The 23,720-nt window shown below is 38.1% G+C and overlaps 1 protein-coding gene across 4 annotated transcripts in view; it reads left to right on the plus strand.

Annotated features, from left to right (window-relative positions):
• Positions 1 to 23,720, plus strand: part of LOC121638272 (protein sidekick-1-like) — a 284,369-nt gene that overhangs the window by 255,896 nt on the left and 4,753 nt on the right. For 3 of the 4 annotated variants that reach the window (XM_041982952.1, XM_041982955.1, XM_041982954.1), the window contains 15 exons: positions 3,772 to 3,973; positions 10,193 to 10,296; positions 10,438 to 10,508; positions 11,283 to 11,418; positions 12,833 to 12,889; positions 13,016 to 13,117; positions 15,828 to 15,943; positions 19,623 to 19,809; positions 19,920 to 20,057; positions 20,136 to 20,297; positions 20,549 to 20,674; positions 21,097 to 21,261; positions 21,612 to 21,749; positions 22,872 to 22,992; positions 23,080 to 23,209. In XM_041982952.1, coding sequence (XP_041838886.1) covers positions 3,772 to 3,973; positions 10,193 to 10,296; positions 10,438 to 10,508; positions 11,283 to 11,418; positions 12,833 to 12,889; positions 13,016 to 13,117; positions 15,828 to 15,943; positions 19,623 to 19,809; positions 19,920 to 20,057; positions 20,136 to 20,297; positions 20,549 to 20,674; positions 21,097 to 21,261; positions 21,612 to 21,749; positions 22,872 to 22,992; positions 23,080 to 23,209 — 1,955 coding nt within the window. The remainder of the gene's footprint in view (positions 1 to 3,771; positions 3,974 to 10,192; positions 10,297 to 10,437; positions 10,509 to 11,282; positions 11,419 to 12,832; positions 12,890 to 13,015; positions 13,118 to 15,827; positions 15,944 to 19,622; positions 19,810 to 19,919; positions 20,058 to 20,135; positions 20,298 to 20,548; positions 20,675 to 21,096; positions 21,262 to 21,611; positions 21,750 to 22,871; positions 22,993 to 23,079; positions 23,210 to 23,720) is intronic. The other variant, XM_041982953.1, reaches the window with a different exon arrangement.

Here is a 23,720-nt window from a genome sequence, read left to right on the forward strand (position 1 = left end):
TAAAAACTTAACATTGAAAATATTTACCCTGCAAAGTGGCCCCTGGCAGCCAGTGACTAATTTATAAATATAAACTGAACAAATAGCCCCATAACTTTTTTTTAATCTAGAAACAAAATATCTAGTTTCTATTGTCCTCTGATTCAGAGGTCATAATGATTTTATCTCATCTTGTCTAGACTTTTCTGCTTCGGTCAGTAACCTTTTTTCTGTAGTGTATGATTTTCATACAGTATTTTCCCAGTTAATTAAGATGATGTCTAAAATGTTACTGTTGTAATAGTACAGAGGCCAAACTGCCATTTATTGTGTTTATGTGTGGACAAGGTAACCCAGGTGTTATTTTGAATGGTCCTAAATGACCAGATGTCCTATATCCTCAATTTATAGGACTTAAATACAACTTACAATAGTGCTGCTAAATTTTAACATCAACTAAATACTAACCACTTCTGTTGGTACCATTTTTATTACTTACATCCTGCAAACCTCAGAGTTTTATGCATATTATTCTCTGGTGAGCCCTCAGGTGAAATCCTTCAGCAGCAGGCATAAGCCAAAGGCAAGTACATGAACAATTATTCCCACTGTGACGCTGGTTGTCTTTGTGAGAGCAAGGTTAAAAAAAGTGTTTGTTTCTGGCTTTATATTTACTGCTAAATAAAGAAAGTCACAAACAACTAAAAGTGTTTTTGTCATACGTTACTCCCTTGACTCCCTTGTCGTAAATTTGCAACAAACCACTTCTGGCCTTTATTTCATTTCTTTTTCTAACTAATCCATTTAATTTTGTTTCTGTTAACTTATATTTATATATTTTATATTATTTATTTATTATGTATCTTTATTAAGGATTTTTTTTTTATTTCTTAAATATTTTATTTTTTTTAGTCTTTCTTTTTGCCCCCCCCCCCCCCCCCCCCCCCCCCAAAGTTTTTTCCTTTTATTTTGTTGTATATAGTTGTAAATAAAGGCATTAAGGGGTTATACAACCCTTAAAGTTGTTTACACAGTCCTTTCTTCCGTGAGTCGCATTATTGCTGTCAACTTCACTCTATTCTTCATTTACTGGCAATGGCCTTGTTCTAGTTTATTCTTAAATCTTCCAATTGGCTCTACATGATCAAAAGAAACAGACGAGAGAATTTGTAGTATGTGTAACATATAATACGGACATCAACAGGAAATTAATTATGATCATCATCACAACTGTCGTCATCATCGGCTATGTAGATCTCCCCCCCCACCTTCTTCTCCTTAAAGCTGTGGCAAATAAAGGCTTTTAAGACCTGATTAAAAGAGGTAAAGAACAGGAGCATTTTAGGTTTTGTGGTAGTTTTGTTCCAGAGAAGAGAATGTAATTCTCCTTGTTTAGTTTTAACCCTCGGGATGGAAAGCAAACTTGATCCACATGATCTTAGAAGTCTCAGTGGCTGATATGGCATCAGCAGATCAGATATGTATGTAAGCCCTTCAAGCTGAGTTAGGGTCAAATGAATATGTCTGTGTGCTGCACATGTTGCATCCAGACTGGGAAGACAGTTCCAGGTTACTCTTTGGTTCTGGCATCTCTGTATCTTATCACAGAAATCATTTTCAGTCATTCCAGTTTTTTTTCTGTAAATTTCTGTAAACTCTAATTGAGATGCTACAAATGTTTCAGAAAACAGTTCAGTACATTTTTGTGGCAATATCAGGATCGTCATATTCTTTTTGGAGGTATGAACTTGTGAAGTGCGTTTAATTGGATCTGATGTCATAATATTCACACCATCATTATCAGGATTTTTTTTAGAATAATCTTCAGTATTTCTCTGTTCCACTTCAGTAACATAATTGCTCATTCTTGCTGTGAGATAGACAGAATAGCCTAATAGAGATTTCTTTTTGATGATCCTGAAGAGACCAACTTAATCCCTGGACAAAGAAAATTGGCTTTTTGAGTGTGCATGTAAATGTGTGAGGCTGCATGCATTAGAGAATACAGTGATTCCTTCTATTGAGATTAGCCTACACCATTGTTTGCCTCCAAAGGTTGATAACTGATAAGGTAATGAGAGTGCTAGCATATGTAGTTAAATTTACCCTCCGCACTGGCTCTTCTGTAGTTTCACCCCAGAATCACACCTTACATCTACCACATGTCTCCTCTGTTCATGTGCATTAAGTGGCCTCACATGTCCTCACAATTATAAGTCTATTATCAGAACATGATCTTAACTGTGGATCAGAACAAAAAGGGGAGCAGGCAGGGAGACACAGACGGTATCGAAAAGACAAAAGAGGGGTAGAAAATTGTCAGATTTTTAGAGGGAATAAAGAAAATAGGCCGTATGGGAAGGAGGAGACAGATTTGGCTCAAATTACTTGTGATAAGGATGAGTGAAAGAGGTCTGTATGACTGTGTGTGTTTGTGTATGTGTGCATGTGGCTTTGATTGTTCACTTTTGAGAAAATAAGCGCAAATTAATTAAACTTTAGAGACAATCAATAATGCTTTTATTTAAAGACTTAATCAATAACCTGATGCCCCTGAAATTAGACAGTTATGCCTCCGGCTGTGTTTTTTAGTGTGTGTGTGTGTGTGTGTGTGCGTGTGTGTGTGTGTGTGTGTGTGTGTGTACTGAGGTACACTTATCACACAGCCACTGAGAACACAGCTGTGCAGATACTGACTCCCAGAGCCATCTTTTATCTTGTAATTAAATAGCAAACGCACAGAAAACACACACATACTTCCAGTATACTTAGAAATAGTTTTGTTGATGCTGAAGTAATTAGATATCTTGGTTCACTTAAACCTTTAAGCACTGCAACACACACTGATGCATGTGTTGCAGAAATGATGGCCACTGCATTAGGAGTTATTTTGAGGATATCTTCTGCAATGGTATACAATATTTGGAATCAGGAATAGTGGGCAAACTAAAAATAGAAAAAAAAATATATGTAAATGAGTGTAACATGTATGTAGATGCTCTACACAGATTTACTTGACTTTAAGTCATCGCTGTTCCTGAAAATCTTCTTTTACAAGATACACACTTTGTGCATTCAAGCAAAGGAGGATCAGAAACACGAATTCCTCCAGGAAACAATAACATTAGAAAACTGATTTCTTGGTCCCGTTGTTAGTTCTCTAATGATTTAGTTCAGATGAGCCTGATAAAGCAAGAAAAAATTGATTTTAAAAAGAAAACAATTACAACAGCAGGCCAGATGAAAGTAAAGATCAAAGTAAAGACTTAATGAACTTTTACTTGAAATATTTCCTTTCAAATTACCTTACAGATGTCTATACGTCCACCATTAAACCTGTATTTATAGTTTAGTCACTGATTCTGGGCAGAGAAACTGCTCTTTTCAACTTGCCAGACACTTAATATTCATGTTTATGTTATCTCCACTGCTGCTTAAATAGCCTCAAAATTATACAATAAGAGTGTAACACATTACCAATACAAATTGGAACCCAATTTTAAAATTAAAGATGTAATTACATCAAGACATGGACCCCAGAATTGAATGAAATCTTCCATATACAAGTTAATAGCCTGACTTAGATTTGGTTGATTAAAGTTTTGCTATAGATCCTACATTCTACATTAATGTTAATAAATATTAACATTTAAGAATATCAGCCAATGTGTTTTTTTTTTAAGTTGTTGCTTTATTATTTTTCTTCTTGTTGTTTTCAAACTCAGCATTCCTCTCCAGTTCCCTTTTGTATCTTCTTAATTTTGCTCCTCCATGTTTTTATATTACATCCAGAGCGTCCACAGCCACCCAGGAAGTTGTCTGCACCTCAGGATGAGGTTGAATCTCACCGACTGCAGCTGTACTGGGTGACCGGTGGCTCAGGCTCTTCTCCACTAAGATACTTCACTCTGCAGCTCAGGGAGCTGCCCAATGGGGTCTGGAAGACGCATGCAGCCAACATCCCACACAATGTGACCTCCTGGACTGTTGACAGGTACATACACAAATATATGTGGGTATGTACACATTTATAGCTGCTGGCTTGGTAAGAAAGTTTGGCTTTGTGATGTTGTGTGCATGACACCTTAGTAAGAGCAAGATTGAATATTTAGATTTAATTGTATTGTCATTTCTCACCCTAAAACACAAGGACAGAAGTCTCATGAGTGAGTTAAATAACACTTTTGCATCAATGTTTACTGTTAAGATATTCATTATTGTTTAGATCAGCCTTTCTCAAACTAAGGGTCTCGACCCCCACCGGAGTCCCAAGATAACTTCAGGGGGTTGTCAGATCATTGTAAAAATAAATTTGTGATTTTTTTTATTAGGGCTGTCAAAATTAGCGTGTTAATGCAAAGAGATTAATCTGTGAAATTAACACATTAATTCTTAACACATTAATGTCCCTGTAGCAAATGACTTAATCAACTTAAAAAATATACAACTTTCATGCAACTTTGAAACTTTAATGGACTCAGTTCAATAATTGCTGGTGGTTTAACCAGAGTATGAAGCATGTCTGTGTAAACTTGAATTAGAGCTGTCAAGGTTATCCTTCCTTAAAATAAGTTAAGAAACATAGCTAAATAAAATAGAGATTTGTGTGGAATTTATGGAAAGTCACTTGTCTGAATGCAGTGGCAAAATGTATTAACTTACTTTAAAACAACTGAGGTACTTGAGCTTTACTGTTCTCCTTTCTAATCAAATGTATTCAGAGGAAAATATTGAACTTTTATCCACTTTTTATCCATTTATTTGAGAATTTGTTACTAGCTACTTTCCAGACAAAGATGCATGGGGCTCAGAAAATATTATGCAGTGCTTTTTCAAAGATGGAATCTTAACGAAGCACAGCTGCAATACTTTTTCATCAAAAGAATCTTTAATAATCCATGTAGTTAATTTTCATGAAACCATTAAAGAATATTCACACACACCTTTTTATAATGTGTGCACATGCAGCTGTTTCTTTTATAACTTTTGTTTAGACAAGCAAATATTGTAATATATCTGTTTTGAGCTCGGAGATTATTTTCCGAGTTTCTAAATCAGTTACCAGAGAAGATTATGATACATTCATGGCAGTAATATGAAGCTTCAGTCTGACATGTTGAACTCCATCTCCAGTGAAATCATCTTTTTTGTCACACTTACATCATTACATGTGCAATGTGATGATCATAGTGTAAAATAAAGAAACAAAAATGACAATTTTCATTGCATATTTTTGTAAATGAGTGTGTTTTTTAGTATTTTAGTTTGTGAAGCCTCTGATTCATAAGTCTGACCTGACTGGAGCTTTTGCATGCTTACTTACACTGACATAGACTCTATATGCAGGACACAGACTCTGCTCCCACTGTGAAGAAAGAAACAGTTTCCTTATAGCTTAGAGAACATGGTGATTAAAATCTGACATTGATTTCTGCAACCTTTCCCCATTTATGTCAGTCCGTGTTATGTTCATAAACAGGGACAATTGTGCAAAATTGATTCTTGACTGGGAAGCAGTACTTCCAGGACAAAAGGTCAGTTGACCCGTCAGAAAAAACTGATCACCACAGTTGAAGCAGAAAAAGACTTCAGATTATTTTACTTTTGGAGAGTGAGGTTTCCCATTTGTTCAGCAATATGCAACAACCGTAAATCATTCAGACACTTTCAGTATTAATCAATGTCCATTTTTTTATGATCACTGCTTTATCTGCTTAAATGAAGTTGCCACTCCTGACGAAGCCATTAAAATATACATGGGTCTGGATTAGAGTCAATCCTAAAGATGGACTCACAACTCAGGATAGCAGCAAATAACTGTAAATTAAATGAAGGGTCATTTGTTTGTCCATATCTAAATAAAATTCATCTTCAAGCATCACTGATTTTGCCATGTTTACATGATAATTGGAAAGACTGAGTTATCATTAGACCAAAACTGGACTTTTAAAAATGTTTATAGTAAGGGTGACCAAACGTCCTCTTTTACCTGGATATGTCCGCTTTTTGAGAGCTAAAAAATGCGTTCGGCTGGAATTTCAGAATCGTCCGAGATTTTTCTTTATCTCATGTTTACATTGGATTTGCATTTTGCTCCCCACACTCGCTTATCATTGTTATCCACTCTCTCAGACAGTGGGAATCGGGGGGGCAGCACAGAGAGGCTGGAGTAACTTGGCCTTTGTTCAAAACTGCAGAGAAATTGCGAGACCTCTCCTTCCTCAATGACATGAATGGGCTCTGCACCTGTGTGGATGCAAAGCCATTCAAACTTTTCCCGGTGAGAGGTTTCTACCCCCTCACTTACTCTGCAGTATTGCACAAACACCTTAATAAGACAAACTTAACACATGGTTTTTGGTTTAGGCTGATTTTTAAATTATTATAAATTTTTTATCTTTGAATTAAGCTTTTTACTGTAGTAGCCTTGAATGTTGAATGTGGACACATTCATGTGGACACATTTGTACACATCCACATGGTCATAATGGCACGTGTTGCAAGACTCCCCCACCTGTGCATAGAATTCATGCCCCCGCCCCTCACACCACCAAGTTGGTGGTAAGTAAATGCACCACCTTGTTTAGAATTACATTTTGAAAATGTGAAAGCAGTTTGTGAAAAATCTTTAAATATTGTAGCATCCCTTCGGGGGATGAGCAGACAGACAGAGGGAGAGACTGAATTTAAAACAAGCAGCAGAGACTTGAGATGCATTGAGAAAAGGATTGGTTAATTAGAATTTGAAGTACAGAAAAGATTTGTGCATAAAACAGAAAAGGGAAAAAAAAAAGAAAAACCAGCAGGTGGAGAAGACTGATCATAATTACTGCATAAACAGGGAAGATCTCAGTCACCTAAATACACTGGAACAGCAGGAACTGCTCTGTGTCGTCCACTTAATCCGTTATTTTTTTCATCTGTTTTTCTTATTGCTTTCAAGCTTTAAAGTTTGTGTGTGTTTTGTCCATCCTTTCTTAACAGCATTTTTCTCTTTTCATCTGTTATCCCTCCTGTTGCAACTACCTACCTTCCTCTCTCCCTCCATCCATCAACAGCCAATACTTTCAAAAACCACCAGCCATGTATTTCTTTCCTCAAGCATCATCCCTACTCAGCCTTTTGAAGAGGGGCTTCAGTGTTATTGTGTCCAATTTTTACTTTCCTGTTCTTCTTTCTACATCCACTCCTCCCTATGATCCTGTCATTAATGCAGCAGGTGACAGTGGTCAGACTGGGTGACTACTCCATCGTTCCTGACAGCCTAAGTAGCAGGACTGTGATGATTCTTCAGCAGTGTTCAGTGTGTTTCAGCCTGCTTTGTGGCTGTTTGTGCGGGCTCCTTCACAAGCTATCACAGAACTATTTGAAATGCTGAAGTGTGTTCTCTCTATGTGTCTGATTCAGCCTGCCTCAGAGAGAGTCTGTCTGACATCACGGTGGAGCTAGTGTTGTTTTGATGCCATTTTCAAGCTCATTCTCACACTGAATGTTCTCATTACAGCAACGGATGGAAGAATTAGTTTGCCTCTCCATTCTTGTACTTACTTCTTGTGTGTATTAATTGTTGTTTTCCACCGAGACATCTTTGGAACTAAAACACCATGGCCCCCAGGCTGATGCACATACTCATATTTTCAAACATTGTCCTCAGCAATCTCCCACTGCTGTTGGTACCCCACCTTGTTTAAGCTTGATCTCTTTGATGTTCTATTCCTTCTTTCTACATAAATCTGTGGGGCATTTTCTTGTTCCTTTATTGGGCCCAACTTATCTTTGTACAGAAACACATGCCTCCCTTGTTGCTGCCTGTGGAATTTTTCACTGGTCCTCAGGAGTCCCCAGGGTACTCTGTAAACAAAATATAGAGAAAGGCCTTGCAGGTAGATGTATGAGCTGAAGTGGACTGACTTTTTTTATTTTTATTGAATAGCTTTCTTTTTTAAAAACTCTTGCTAATAATTAGACTCCCTACAGTGTGGGGGGTGGGAAATTAGTATGCTGTAAAGATGATTTGCCAGTCCCCACTGATGGGTGAGTGTACATCAGTCTCATAATAAGAGCCTCTAGAATTAAGTGTTTTCAAAATGACTGATATAAATTTTTATTCTGTGCTTATGAAAGTGTTCACCTTGCACAGAGGAGAAATGCAGATGTTGTGGTATATTGGAATAAAAATACTCTTGACACTGGAGACAGTTATGAAAGGTGAGGTAATTGTTATTCAAGGATCTGTTTGTCTTCCAAGGCCAGTGAAAGAGCAGAACATGTCTGAGAGATGGTGAGAACTGGTTTTGGAAGAAAGTTACTCCTAAAGTCTTGAAGGTACCAAGTGAGATTTTGAATTACATTTTTGTTTGAGTGACTAGATTCATATAATATTTGTGTCTTACGTAGCTGCTTTGTATGGCACAGAATTATAGTCCAAAAGAGGCTCTAGGGCTCAATAATTGAAAGCCACAGTTTAGGTAATCTCTGATATTGTCTTTTCTCCTTTTTTGTAGTTATTGTTACTGCAGAAAGGTTATCTTGTACATTTTATCTGAACAACCATATATTTTCTGCTCCCAGTCTAGAGGGGACATCAGGGGGGGCATCTCACACGCTAAAGCACATTAGAGCACACACACACAAGTTCTACTTAAAGTAACACTGACAGAAAAAGTGCACATTAAAAATTGTGCTTATACTTGCTAACAATACTCACTGCAATGGGTGCAACAAGTGTGCAAGTGCAGAAACAGAAGCCATCTGTGGAAGCAAAAGTGCATCATCAGGTGCAGAAATGCTGTTTTCACCTGCCCAAGCTTAAAGTTCATTTCTCATTGCCCCTGATATATTATGTATGCTAGCAGCCCAGAGTCCGCACATAAGATTGACTTAATCAGTTAATGATTTTAGTAAGCATTACCCAGCTAATCGTCTGAAGGGTCAAAGTGTCTTCTGAACCGTCACTCAGAAATATACTGCTTCAGTTTCTGAGGGTAGGAGTAGATTTAACAATATGGAGGCTGCTGGCAAACTGTGTCTCGCTTCTTTTTCACCATTTGTAACGTTGGTGTTGACGGTGGAAGAAAAGTATTTTTCTTGAGAAACTATTACTACACAGTAAAATACTCAAGTTCAACTTTTGGTTATTTTTTCTCATTAAACAACATTTCTATTTTTGAGAAAATCAAGTAGTAACAATTCTTGCCCTGTCCCTATGATTTCTTAGTTAACACCAACAACTAGCTGTGTATTAATTCTTTATAGGACAGAAGGGTAAATTGAAGTGTTACTGCAAACAGGTTTTTCCGAGGCACTCTCAATCTACAATTAACACACAATCCATTAAAGCAAACACGTTATATATGTGTTACAAAATGTGCTAATCCACCATGATCATTTTATACATCTTAACTAGCATGTAGGTAACTAAAACAATTTCTTTGCAGCCTGCTACACCACATAGTGATGACAAGAAGACTCTGATTATGTCAGGTTAACATTAAAAGGATGGAATTTGGGATTAAGCTAAGGTTTTTTATTTGTTATTGTTATTATTGTTTAAAAAATGGCAAAAAGAGCTGATGAGATTGTTGTTTCAGAGCTGAATCAATGAGCAGCTTCAGTTCAACTGCAACAATTAAAATGTTACCAATACTTACCTTTTCACTTATTTTTAAGGTATACCAGTAGTACAGTTCCATTCTTGATATTGTAGATTTAAAGGATTCTCTCATGGAATTATTTACAAGTAGTTTTACATTACTATAATTTTATCAATGGCTGGCAGTATGTAGTTCTTTTGTCCTTATTCCTATTTCAACTCAACAGGCTGTAGAAAACATAAAGAAATGTGAGAATAAAGCAGTTCAGTTCCACGGGAAAGTGTTAAGACACAAGACTCGCCACCATCACATCTTTGAAGAGAACCACAAAGCCGGAGACTTGGATTTATAATTTTTAAATCCACTACAAAATGCCAGGAGTTGTCGAGCACCGTGGATGGATGTTCATGTACAGCATTGGTCATGAGCCAATTGTACTATGGCCCTGCTGAAGCTTTGTTGTGTTTCTTATAAACTTATGTTGTAAAAATTTTATTTAAGATGGTGTAAATGTGTTGTAGTTTTATTGACTGAAGTGTAAATGAAATGCCAGAGAAAGGTGTATGAAATTAAAATTGATGTACAATTTTCATCTTCAAATTTTGTGTATTTTAATTTAGGCTGAGGCCCTTCACATCATACAAGTTTCGGATGTTTGCCACCAATGACATAGGAGACAGTGTCCTCAGCAGGGAGACAGATGCTGTTACAACTCTACAGGATGGTAAGAACTTGCTCCTGATGTAGCACAGGAAGAAAGAAGTAGACAAGTGAATACATGGATTTGAAAGCATGATAATGAAGTCCTTTTCTGTCTTCTTCACTCTTTTAATTTTTACATTTTTTTTTGTTTTTCTATTTCTAGTCCCTAACCAGCCTCCAGTGATTCTCACAGTGAAACCAACAACTACTACCTCAGTACTGGTGCAGTGGAAGGTATTTTTACTAACTACAACAACAATCCCTTATAAATAGAGAACAGTACAACAAAACATGTAGTCTGAGTCCAGGTGAATTACTTACTTTGAGAGGCAAACCCCCCACAGGCTTTGTTGTATAAGGGTTTGTGCTCTGTGTGTGTGTTTGTGTCTATAAATTCAAATATCATTATGTTTTTTTAAAGCAGGTAAGGTCAGAGGACAGTAAAGATAGAGTAAAAGGATGGAAAGAGGCACAACTAGACAGACATATGGACAAACAGTCCAGGGTAGGTGAAAAATGTCCAACTCTTAATGAGTATATACCAGCAGGAGATATGTTATAGGTCAAAATAAACCCTTAGCAATCAGTCCAGCAGCAAAGAAAGTAGAGAGAAAGAGAAAAAGACAGTAAATAAATTCTGGCTACTTCACAGCTTGTCTCTCTTCCTCTTCAGTCTGTAAATGTCTTCTTTCATCCTTTTAGCCTTATGTCAAAGCAGAAAGAGCCAATGAAAACACAAAGTCACCAGCAATTTCATCACCCTTTACAAGAGTGCCAGACCTACTGAAGCATCACTTTGTCTTTGCAAGTTAGCGCCAGGCCAATACACCAGCCTTTTAGAGTGGACTGCTTATAAAATACTGGTCAAATACTGCTCTGCTAGCCTCCCTTTGTTCCATCTGACATCTTGCTGCACAAGAAAATGAGCATAGGGCAAATCTGGGCTTAGAAGATCCTGTTGGATAGCTGTATTACTAATACGTGTCCCTGTGTGTTATGTGATTCCAGCGTCCTAGTGAAGGCAGTACTAACGGGGTTTTGACTGGATACCGGGTGTATTATAAAGAGCTCCCTGCAAACACATCTTCTACTGAAGCAGAGCTGCAGACAACCAAAAACAACACCACCAGTGCCCTCATTACAAGTAAGTAGTTCTGTTACTTAACAAGTCAAGCACTAAGTCCTACCCCTCTTAGATACTGTTCCTGTGCCTGTTGAATGATGATGATAATGGCAGGTTCACTGCTTGAAATGACTGAATTATAATCATGTACTTGGATGGTTTCTAAAGCTTCAACAGAGACAAAGACCTGGAGGGTGTGACATGCAGCAAAAGTCTAACTTTAGAGCTGCTGAATTTCAGGAGGTTGAGTGGTCTTCTTGCAGTCAAAAGGTTGCTGTTTTGTTCCCCAACTTGCCCTGTTCGCACGTGCTTCATATTAAGCCCTGCACTGATCCAAGTGTTTTTTTGTTAAGCTGCTTTGGATAAAAGTATCTGCTAAATTAATGTCATCTAAATTGCCTTTGATCATGTGGTTTGGTTTATACACCTTCAGCACAAAGGTAGCAAGAAAACCCACTCCCTGAAGTTCTTGGATCTTGGATGTGAGTTAGTTTTAAACAGCACAAGGCTTCTGATCTCAAGACAAAAATGTTGTATTTTCCTCATCTTAATTGTTTTATCAGGTGTAGCTGGGTAGCGAATAACATTTATATTAAAGATTTAAATAAAGATGCATTGCTCTCAGATTACAGTTTTGAACTTGTTTCCCCAAAATATAATCCAGCTTTGACAAGTATTTTTTTAGTGACTGGGGTTTAGGTATTAATCAGTCATTGTTGGAATTCTTATATATTTCTATAATGACCAAACCACAGTTCTGATACTAGGTAGGTTATTCTCATTAAAGCAAACATGGCAGATGATGAAGCATTTCTGTTGTCAGAGATCACAGAAGCATAAAAGAGTGAATTCATTAGATAATAAATGCCAGCTGCTTACCAAGGCTGATGGGGGGTATTGAGCTGCAGGTCTGAAATCCTCGATTTTAAGCAAAAGACATTCAATACCTGTAAGATGTCAAAGCATGAAATAATCTGTAATAGAGAGAATCGAAAATTGTTTTAATTGTTGGCACTGCCCTCCAAGGTTAATCACTGTGAAAAAAATGTCGGAAAAAAAAAGGATGGAAAACATTTTTCATTTGTTTCAGTCCCGTCAGAGCTGGAAGCCGAATTGAAATCAAAAACCATGAAGAAACGTGCAGCAAACTGTATTTAGTGGACAGATGTTTTCTTATGAGGCCGTCCTTATTGCACTTTTACAATGCAATAATAAATTATGTGAATACGTTCTTCGTAGTTAACAGAGTATCTGCTTGTCTTTTCTGTCCACTTAAAGTCAATCAATCCTACAAGCATCCTGAAACATTTAAGTTTTTGAAAAGTTTATCATTTAAACAATTTTCTTAAATTGTATTATAATTGGGAAATTTTTCATTAAACTTAAACCATGTATTGATTTCCTTTCTCTCCATCTCTCTCGCTCTCCTCTAAAGCTAAAAGCACCTTCAAGACAGTCAGCAGCGCCTCACTCACAGAGTTTGAGCTGACACGTAAGTAATATACCGATGCATAAAGTGCACCAGGAATTTCAATGTATTTGCTTTCATTGCATATAAATGTTTTAATGCCATGTTGTACGTTTGTTTGTTTTGTTTTTTTTTTCTTTCTTTTTCCAGAACTAAAGAAGTTTAAACGCTATCAGATTGTTATGACAAGCTATAATATCATTGGAGAGAGCGCACCCTCCACCCCAGTTGAAGTTTCTGTTGGAGAGGCAGGTAGGTGAAAACACAGCAAACCTGGGCTAAATGTGAACTCTACAAATCTTGTTTGTAACATATACCTTCTTAGGATATAGTTTAAGAAAAGTCTTCTAAATTTATTCAACGGTTTTATTTTTGTGTAACATTCTTAACCTCCTAAAGTCATATTTTATACAAACACAGCTGGACTCAAGATCCTGTTGCAAGCTATGATTGTAGCTTCCAGCGTACTATAGCCGGGTATTCAGAGGCAGATATTAATAACTAACAAGTAGTTTCCAGACACTTACGTTTTTGCACGTTTTGTAATCTTTTAAACTTTGATCAAAAACTCATTCCTTCTTGGTAATAATCCTACAAGATTTTCGCAATAATCCTTTAATGCAGTAGTTCTCGTTGTTACTAAATTCTAACTGTGTAGACGGTTGATTGGTAAACATATTCTAATCTCTTAAAATGAATGTTGAATGATTACACAGAGTTTAAGTTAACTGGTTTATTGGTTCATTGTGTGTGTTTGTATGTGGGTGTGTGTAGGTGTGTGTATGTGTGTACACAAAAATAAATTGATGGTATAATGTAAAATTGTTACAATGTTTAAGTAGTTTCTGATGAATATGGATGTTTATTCCATCAATCATTAAGATTGATGCCTATTATTAGGTCATACCTCCAAAAACTAGATGTCGCGGTAAGGTCGGCTTCGAGGATGTGAAGCTTCAAATCTTTTTTTGAAACAGTTGGAAAGAAGTCTCAAAAGCTTCACAAGGTTTCATCTGCCTGTCTACTTTTGAGTAAACCTGGGGATGGGGAACCTGCTAAGGGGGAGTTTGAGGGTAATACATTTCTATAGTTTTGATTAATCTTTGGTTAGTTATTTAGTATGATTATTTGAGTAGTTTGGGTAAATATATGTAATGTCTCTGTGAAATTTTTATGTAAATATTTCCAGGATTTCTTCAGATATAGCTGTCTTTGGTAACCTGTAGGAATGGTATGTTCAAATCAAGCTAGTCTATGTAGGCAGTCAGTTTTAGCCATCCTGGTTGGTTGGTGTGGGGTGTCATGGTGCAAAAAACACATTAAACATTAAAGTAACTTAAACGTTATGCTCAGTCATTTTGCCTCTTAAGTGCTTTTCCCCATGATGTTGGCCTCTGAGACTGCATACCCAACAGTCCCCCAGTTTGAGAATCACTGCATTTAAGAATTGAAGGTCACATATTATGCAAAATTTACTTTCTAAAGCTTTTCTAACAGTCATATGTGTCCTCATAGCCTGTGTATGAGGCCCAAAAATGAGAAAATTCTGTCACCTCTCTCACTTGCTCCATGTTTTAGCGAATGTGTGCTCAAATGGGTGAGTCTAAGATATTTCCCTTTGTGACCTGACCCATCTAGCTGAGCCTGCCCTCTAAAATCACAGAAAGCCAGCGAAAGCTGGATCCTCTCCCAGAGAGGGACGTGGACAGGCACCACTCATGAACATTTAAAAGTTTAGACACAGAAACTGCCCGTTCTCAGTAGAGCTACTTTTGGAACTGCTAAAATTAAGGATCAAGGCTAAATTTGGGGAAATACACTTTGAAAACAATGTTGTTGGACCTCTGACACCCATATGAAATTGCTGAAAAAAATTATAATATGGGACCTTTAAGGCTTGTACATTTCTTGCCACTTTAAATGTTGCAGAAATTTCTCAGTTCTGAGTCGTGTCCCTTTTTTACAAATTTGTAAAACCTACTTTTGATTCATCATTGTGGTTGACTGTGCATTGACTAGTCAGTAAATATTATAAACACACTGAATTGATTCTAATTTAAGATGAAGCTGAAATCTTCACTTGGCACTGCACTGGAAGCACTGTTTTAATGCACAAAGACTTTTAAATACTTAGCAAAGCAGCTGTTATGGTTTAATAAGTAGTGATCCATGTTACTGCTGGAATCTGGAAAAACAGGGTAGGTCCTGAGATGTTATTTTTTTCATTCTTTTTTTTTCTGCTTTCTACTGTCCTTGCTTTCTGCCATTGCCCCTTCAGTGACAGTCTTTTAGAGGCTGAGTGTAATGGAGTGTGTGTGCGTTAGAGTGCATATGCACACTTATGTATGCATCTGAAATACTGCAAAAGGCCAGCAATTTTGTGGTGATGATTCAACCCCTCTTTCACTTTCACTAGAGAGTCAAACCATAAATCCATTAGTCAGACAAGGGTGCAAATATAGCCCCTCTCTCTTACACACAAGGAAACAACAGCAAGGCAGTTCCTGTGACTAAAAATATGTCCACATTACTTTGGTGGCAACTTCAGATTTTGGCTATTTCATTCACAATGGCAGACTCCCTCCATCAGACTTCTGTTGCATTCATATTCAGTGTGTGCCTGTGTATTGTGTGGGAATGTGTTTGTACAGTTTAGTAGGCCATACTTATCGCATACTCAAAAGTGAAGGATGAGTATGAGGAAGTGTAGTAGGGAGGGGAGTTAGAAAAGACTGCAGTGGAATGATGAAATGGGGTGATATGGCCTTTTCTCTCGCCTCAGGTGCACACCGCTGAGTCTTGATGCATATGTGTGGTAAAGTGGAGTAACAAGGTACTTGCCTTAGGCCCATTCTAATTGGAAGGGTAGAACATGTTTTCTGTACTTCCCACTCTTTAACACGCAGCTGCACGCGCACACACACACTCACACACAGTAACTGAAAAATCTCGCCTGCTGCAGCTCCATCGGTGGCGCCTCAGTCTATCAAAGTGTCGGCTGTGTCTCCCTCAAGCCTGGAAGTGACCTGGGACATGCCCCCCCTCGAGACACAGAATGGACTCATACAAGGATACAAGGTGACTCTCAGAGAAACAAGCACAAACATGTACACACACACACACACACACACACATACACACACACACAGACAATATGTACAAGGCAAAAAAGACACTAAAGTAGTACTGAGTGTCCATGTCACTGGAGAAGCACTAGTTGCCTGGCTCTGTTTGAAATGGCTCCTCTCGTCTTGCAGGGGTTTGGCTCTGCTGGGTCTTCAAGTGTCCTGCAGACACAAGGGAAAGAATTAAGTTAGAAGAAGAATCTGAATATCCTTTAATGGCTTCAGTATCACTTCTCTTCCAGTCTCTCCCCTCAGCTCCCCTCTACCACTCCCTCACTGTTAGTACTTCAAACACAAGGTTATCTGTCCTGCTTTGGACACATTGATTTTTGCCAGAGTAGAGAGGGGAATGGAAACGAAAGAAGGGAGTGTAATATTTGCAGAGTGAAGGAATGAGAAGTGCAAGTGATCCCTTTAGAATCCAGATTAGAGGAGAAGATCGAGGGAATGTGTTTAAACTTCCAAAGATGGACGGATAGGGAGAGGGGAGCATGAGACAGTGGAGGTTAAGGAGATTAAGAGGAGAGAATGAGAGCAAAGAAGGAATGTTAAATGAATTTATAGGTCCTGACTTCTCTTAACACTCGTACTGTTGGATAATTACCACAGAGAGATGGGAGGACTGAGGGTGATCTTCACTGCAATTTTCCTTCAGTTAAGGTTTACCGTCATTCCCAAGCTGGGAGCGTACGAAACAAGACAGGTGAGGAGTAAAACCGAGCCAAGTTCGACCAAACAGAATTCACAAATGTAAGGTGTGAAAGGTTGCACATTTTATCACTTTAATCTAACAAGCAGGTCACATGTACAAATAGCTGATTTATTTATTTTTTTTCTTTTTCTGTAATAGGGTCAGTTCTTTTTTATCACTTCAAGAAACAAACAAAAGTCTGAAAGTGATTTAACATACTCAAAATAAACTCTCTGTTGAACATATATAATCTTATCAAAAAAGAAGATTGTGATCATGTTAATCCATGCTAGCTTCAAACAGTTTTTAGAGTAATCCCGAGTCTCTCACACTCTTACTGACTACTAAAAGAGATTCATTGAACAACGGTAGAGTGGATTACAAAAAGACCTGGACTCTTTTACTAAGCCATTCACCTAAAGTAGCACAAGAGATATTGCCTATTTTCTAGAATAGAATATTTAAATGGAAATACCTTTTGTGCAGGGAATGTAATACATTATGATCTTAAACTGATCGCATGGATGAGTTATTGTGCATCTCATTACAGCTAGAGCTCGTAGATGTGGTATAATGCTGCCCTCAAGTGCTACTAAGAAGCTGCTACTTTCAGCTTTGGAAGCTGTAAATATCACTTGAGTCCTTTCTGCAGCTCTTGGCTGCTGTTTTACTCAAACCAAACTTAAAGTGATGCAGGAAGCAATGAATACGTCTTTTTCAGCTTTAGTTTCCATCCTGAAATTATTTTTTAAACAAACCTATTCTCATATAATTTGATAATATTGAAAATTATTTATCTTTACAGCTCATAAGTATACAAATGCACTGCTGCACACAACTGATAGCAGACATATCAATTATAATCATACTATATTGCTTTGAGTCCTTCTTGTTGTTTAAGGCTTGTCAGAGCAAACGTCAGCATGTTGATGTTGCCCAGGTTCCTATTTAGAGTGTGCTGTGCTCGGACACATTTCCCTTTGTTTTATGTGAATATTTTATTCACAGCCAAAACATTTAAGCTAAAAAGTAAGAAGCTGAGGGAGCAGCTTCATATTATTTTACTTTAAAGGCTCCTGTCTATACAGGATGCTTTTTTTATTTTTGTTTCTGATGCGTTGTAGCTTTGCCCTTAGTGACAGATATGAAATATGCATGTGTTGGGAAAGTAAAGGCAGTTCCCACTCTGGACATAAATAAAGGTACTTCATCTGAAAAAAAAAAGAGAGAATCTGTTTCGTATAAGTGCAGCATTTTAAGGCAGCTCCTTGGTATAAACACTCCTACTATGGATATGCACATGTCCAATTCAGCCATAAATGGGAAGAAAGTTGTTTCAATTTATCAAATAAATTTTGTTGCTTTATATGCTTAAATAGTCCGTTTGCAGTAAAATGACCATTACATTGTTTTATTTCATGGTAAGAATATCAGCCGTACTGTAAGACTCAATCACTTTAGCTCCGTAAAACTTTTGTATCATAAAATTGTAACATTTACACACCAGCTTCAGACTATAAGACCTTAATATTATTAATATTGATTTCATCATACAGCAGGCAATCAGGTAACCTTTTTTTAACCTACGTTACAGGGATCAGACAAAATAAACCATTCGTCCTCATCGCTGGTTAATGTCATAACAGTTATTGGTCACGTGATTATTGATTATTCATTCCTATGTGAGCATGTTCAGTCAGAAAATTACAAGGGGTGGAAGCAGCTGTACTAGCTGTAAGTACATGCACTGAGCCTGAATAGAAATGTGATTTAGGTTTAATAACATAAGTAAACAACTTAAAAGGTGTTTGTCTTGCAGGAGTTTCATAGTTTGTGCAGACAAACAGAACTGTGCAGTTTTTAGACACTAAAAGTAAAGCGAGGTTGCCTGTAAAAACAGCCGAAGTGCTGTAAACACACAAGAAGCCTTTATCAGATCAGAAATCTAAGGAATCTCAATATCTTTGAACATAGCATTAAAATTTAATAACAATCCTACATATCTGTGTCTTTGTTGTACTGTTATAGAATTGTCTTTCTTTTGTCTTAGGTGTTTAAACTTATTTGGACAATAATCTTTCATACTTCACAGAAGTACATTTTATATTTTTATCAAAAGAAGAAAAATACTTAAGATAAAAAAATATGGTAACATCTAACTATAAAAACTGGATCACTCATTGAAATAACTCCAGAAATATGGAGTTATTCTGTATGTTTAGCGCCACCCATTGAAGGGAAAACTTTCTGTCCTGACTCTTAATGACAAAAATATTGCACAAAGTGAAATATGATAACTAACAGAGTGGAGCGATGACACAACAAGCCGCGCAGTTCAGTCTGGAAAAAAGCAGCCCGAATCTTTAGTGTAGGTGCCTTTTGGACAGGTTTAGCAGCTCCATGGCAGTAATGCAACTCCCTCTTCTCTCTTTAGTGTCAGCTTGCTTGTTTCTTCCTGCTTTTATCAAATAGTAACTGTCTTATCTTTGCTGAGCAAGCTCTATCAGCTCGATGCTACCTCAAGCTTGTCTCAGCTTTTCTTAAAGCATCCAAAAACTCATAACAATACTAACTTGACGAAGTAACGTCTAACCCAGTCACGCTGTTTGAGCTGAGCGAATTCCTAATGATTCCTTTTGCTGAGTGTTTTAATAAACAGATGAAAACTATTTGAACGGCTAAATCTAACTAGTCATATTTGCAGTAAGAAATGACACCTGCTTTGCTCAAAGAAAACAAATCTCATCATAATGAACTTGTAAAACAGTTACAAACCAATTGTTTTCCTGAAATAATTAGAGATACTCGGGAGCAGTAGAGGGCAAGGAAATCATAAATAATGTTGAGACAAATAAGGGGAGGGAGAGGAGATATAAGCACTCGCGATGTAAGTTGTGCAGAGGAGCGGTGTTGTTGACAGTTTTGGTTTCCTGATTTGCAGATTCACTACTGGGAAAGAGACATGCAGAACCAGACTGAGAAGGTGAAGGTGATTTTTGTGCCGGACACTAGTGTGCACCTCACCAACCTGAGCAGCTACACACCTTATCTGGTCACGCTGACTGCCTTCAACACTGCTGGAGATGGCCCGCCTAGTGACCCCCGCGGTGCCCGAACACTGCCGTCTGGTAGGAAGTTGTGATGATTCAGTCCCCTAAAACCAAACCAACAAAGCATCATATCAAAGTCTTTCTGATCTTTGTTTCCATTTTATCTTTCATCCTATATGTGTCTGCAGCTCCCAGCCAACCGAGCTTCCTGTCCTTCTCTGAAGTAACAGGAGGAAGTGTCAACATATCCTGGGGAGCTCCACTCACCCCCAATGGACAAGTGGAAGGTTACAGGGTCATCTATCAACCCACTGCTCCTGTACAAGGTATGCACCCACAAACTTGCACAGTCACAAATTTATATGTAGATTTTTAGACTGACATTTCTCCTCAATTCTCTGCAGGAGTGAGTAAAGTAGTAACAGTGGATGTGAAAGGGAGTTGGCAGCGATGGTTGAAGGTCCGTGACCTGATTAAAGGAGCAGCATACACTTTCAGTGTCCAAGCCCTTACAGTCAGCTATGGACCGCCTATATGGGCAAATATCACCTCTCAGCCTGTGAAAGGTACACATGACCTTAACTTGACATGTCAAAGTGTTCATATTTATCTGTTTATACAGTCACAAAAGACTCAGATTGTTTTTTATATTAATTGATGGATTGTTCATTTGTTTATGCCTTGCTTTTTTTCAGGTTATATTGTATCATTGTATTGTTACACTGGTAGCTTATGATCTCACTGGGGGTTAATTTTTAGAAAAATGTCAATTTTAGTGCTCAGAAACTAGTTCAAATGTGTCTCTCTGACACTAAAGGGTCCCCTGGTTCGCCCATGGAAATGTCCATCACCAAGACATCCTCTGCCCTCACTATCCACTGGTCAGAGGGAGATATCGGTGCAGCACCTGTGACTGGATATGTTATTGAGGCTCGTCCCTCAGGTGAGCTCCAACACCCTACAAAATGATCAGCCATAACTTACAACACATTCACTGTTTCATCATGTCCACTCCTTCCTTTATACTTTAGTATTAAATCTTTGAAAGCTCAAGTATCTTCTAATTCATGAGCACCAGCTGTGCAAATGAAGCTGGTCACAATTTCTTAATAAAGACGTTTAATACAGGAGGGAAAAGTGTTTCAAAATTGCAGGAGAGCAAATGTAGACTGCTGCTAACAGTGAATATACCGCCTATATTAATACTTATAACAGTGATTGCTGTCATATCTACCGTAACCTCATCGTCATTATCAGCTTAAATGTATCCTGACAGTTAATAATTATCTGCTCTTATATTTAAAAGGGACTAATTCTCTAATGGCTCTCTGTCTTCTTGCGTCTATCAAATGCCTCTGTCTGCAGATGAGGGAGTGTGGGACTCCTTCATTAGACTTCTCCCTCCCACCAGCAGGTCTGTTTCAGTGCCGCTGGAGCGCCTGCGGCCAGGAATCAGCTACGAGTTCAGAGTCATCGCTGTTAATCGCTATGGCTACGGACATCCAAGTCCACCCTCTGCTGCTCTGGCTGGTAAATGCTCTCTCTCTCTCACACGCACACACACATACACAGCTGACTCCAATCAGAAAGCTCACTTTGTCTGATTGGAGTCTGACAGAAGATCCAGCCTGTTTGATGTGATGCCTTGTAGGAAACTGCTGTGATTAATAAGTGGTTTTGCAGCCATCTAAAGGCAGAGTCAGATGCTGCCTTCAAACTGAAGATTCACTTTCTCAGTAAAAGAATTAGTCTTCTAAAAGTTTGTAAAATATGAGCTTAAGGAATACCAATCAAGACAAACCACAAATAAAGGTGGAAAAGATCAGAAGAAAGCTACTAAATATTATTCTGATATACTGTGTCCCACTCTCTGCCTGCAGCACTGTCACAGCGTCCCTTTTATGAAGAGTGGTGGTTTTTGCTGGTCATGGCTCTGGTGGGACTCATCCTCATTCTGGTCCTGGTCTTCACTCTACTGCTGCATGGACACAGCACCAAGTACAAGGCCTGTGGCACAGGTCTGTCTCTGTTTAGTCTCTAATAGATCGTTGATGTTCTATTCATATCACTGATGATGATTTTCCTCCAGGTTTTGGGATTTTTACAGGCTTAAAAAAAAACAGGCCCACTTGCATCCCACTTGTGCTGTTTGTTGTGCAAAGCTGCCCCCATCCGTTTTGTTAGACTAGTTTCTAAAGCCAAGTTGAGGCTACACAGTTGTCAGTGTCGCCAGATAGTTTCATTCTTTGCACTTTGTGTTTTCAGAAATAGCCTTTGTGTGTTCATATCATGAAAATTAAGAGTGGCAGGGGTCACACTCGACATTACGTTATTACATAGCTACACTGCACATTACAGTTCTTTACATTCAGTAGATATCAGGCAGAATTATTTTTTCTAGTTTGTGAATATGAATCTACTTCTATACTTCTACTTCTATTCTATATGAATACCCAGGTATTCTAACTAAAGCCTGACATGGTAACTGACAATGACTTTTTTGATACTCAGATGTGGCCAGGACTGTTATATCTGAGCTTACTTCTCCTCCACTGGTCAGTCAGAGCTCAGACACTTTCCATCTGGAGGGTTTGCCTCACTCAGTAACGCTCAGTGATACAAGTTAAAGAAAAAACTCTCACCTCCGAATGACAAAATAATGTGCAGTGCACTGGCCAGTTACTCGTCTGGCATGTGAAGATTTTCATCTTTGTGTTAGTGAGTTTTTTCTTTCAGGTTTTGCTGTGGTCACAGCAGTCCATTTGTGTGTGTGTGTGTGTGTTGGTGTACATGCCCTGATGAGCACAGGTTACATCAGGACCGCTGTTACTCTGGGTTGCCACAGTAACCTTGGCACCAGTTCTGGGCAGTGGAGGGATCAAACAGACAGTGTTTAGAGTGCAGACAGGAAGATGATGAAAAGAAATACAAGTACAGAAAGAAAAAACTCATTACAACAGCAAAAAGTTTGCTGCCTTCTAAACAGCAAACATAGTTCAGTTAAAAATGTAAGACTGTCTCTTTGTGTTGCCTCATTTCTCAGAATTTATTGCTGTTGTTAAATAAATTATTCCTGCTCACCCCTGTCTAACAGATTTTTTTAGAACCAGCTTTACTTGTTTCTTTTTCTTTACCTGCAGGGAAACACGTAACCACTGGGGAGGAGTCAGTTACGCTGGACAACGGAGGTTTCACCGCTCTGGAGCTAAACAGCAGAACGCTCAACACCAAGAACACATTTCTGAAGAAGAACGGGACCAGGTGAGCACTCACTACCTGTCACATGAATACACACATTCCTGGATTTCATTAGAATATGATGGAATAAATGTCTGAATGTGTGTCCAGGTCTCCTCCCAGGCCCAGTCCAGGTGGTCTTCACTACTCTGATGAGGACATCTGTAACAACTATAATGGAGCTGTGCTCACAGAGAGCACCACACTCACTGAGAAACCCACTGAGGTCTCTGAGTCAGAGGTATCTCTATGTGTCTGTCTCTCCCCCTGGCTCTGGACCAAAACCTGGGTTTCCAACACATCAACAGCCACAAACATCAGCTTCCTGTTGTCTCCTGCTCTTCATGTATTATTAACAATCGGTCTTTAATCTTGTCATTATTACTGTCCATACTTTAAGTTAAAAAAAGTGGGAACATCTGTTTATCCTGACGTAGGAACCCCCCCTCTTTTGAATGACAATCACAGACTGCTGTTTGTGTCGTACCTTGAGGTAAATTTATGAAAGAATCGGCTTGATGTGATTTGATAACATACCCTGGTTTTAATCTAAGCTGGGACTTTCCTTCTTTGTCTGCTGTCTAATTTCCTGTTGTCTGTCTTCCATCTCCCCTCAAATATTTGTTTTTACTTATTCTAACATTCATTAAACATCTACTGTGTAGAATTTATGGGAATCTACTGGCATAAAATTCAATACAATGCTCCTTTGTTTTCATTAATGTAGAAATACATCAAAATAAAAACAACAG

The sequence above is a fragment of the Melanotaenia boesemani genome, chromosome 4 (assembly GCF_017639745.1).
Source record: "Melanotaenia boesemani isolate fMelBoe1 chromosome 4, fMelBoe1.pri, whole genome shotgun sequence".
Lineage (NCBI taxonomy): Eukaryota > Metazoa > Chordata > Actinopteri > Atheriniformes > Melanotaeniidae > Melanotaenia > Melanotaenia boesemani.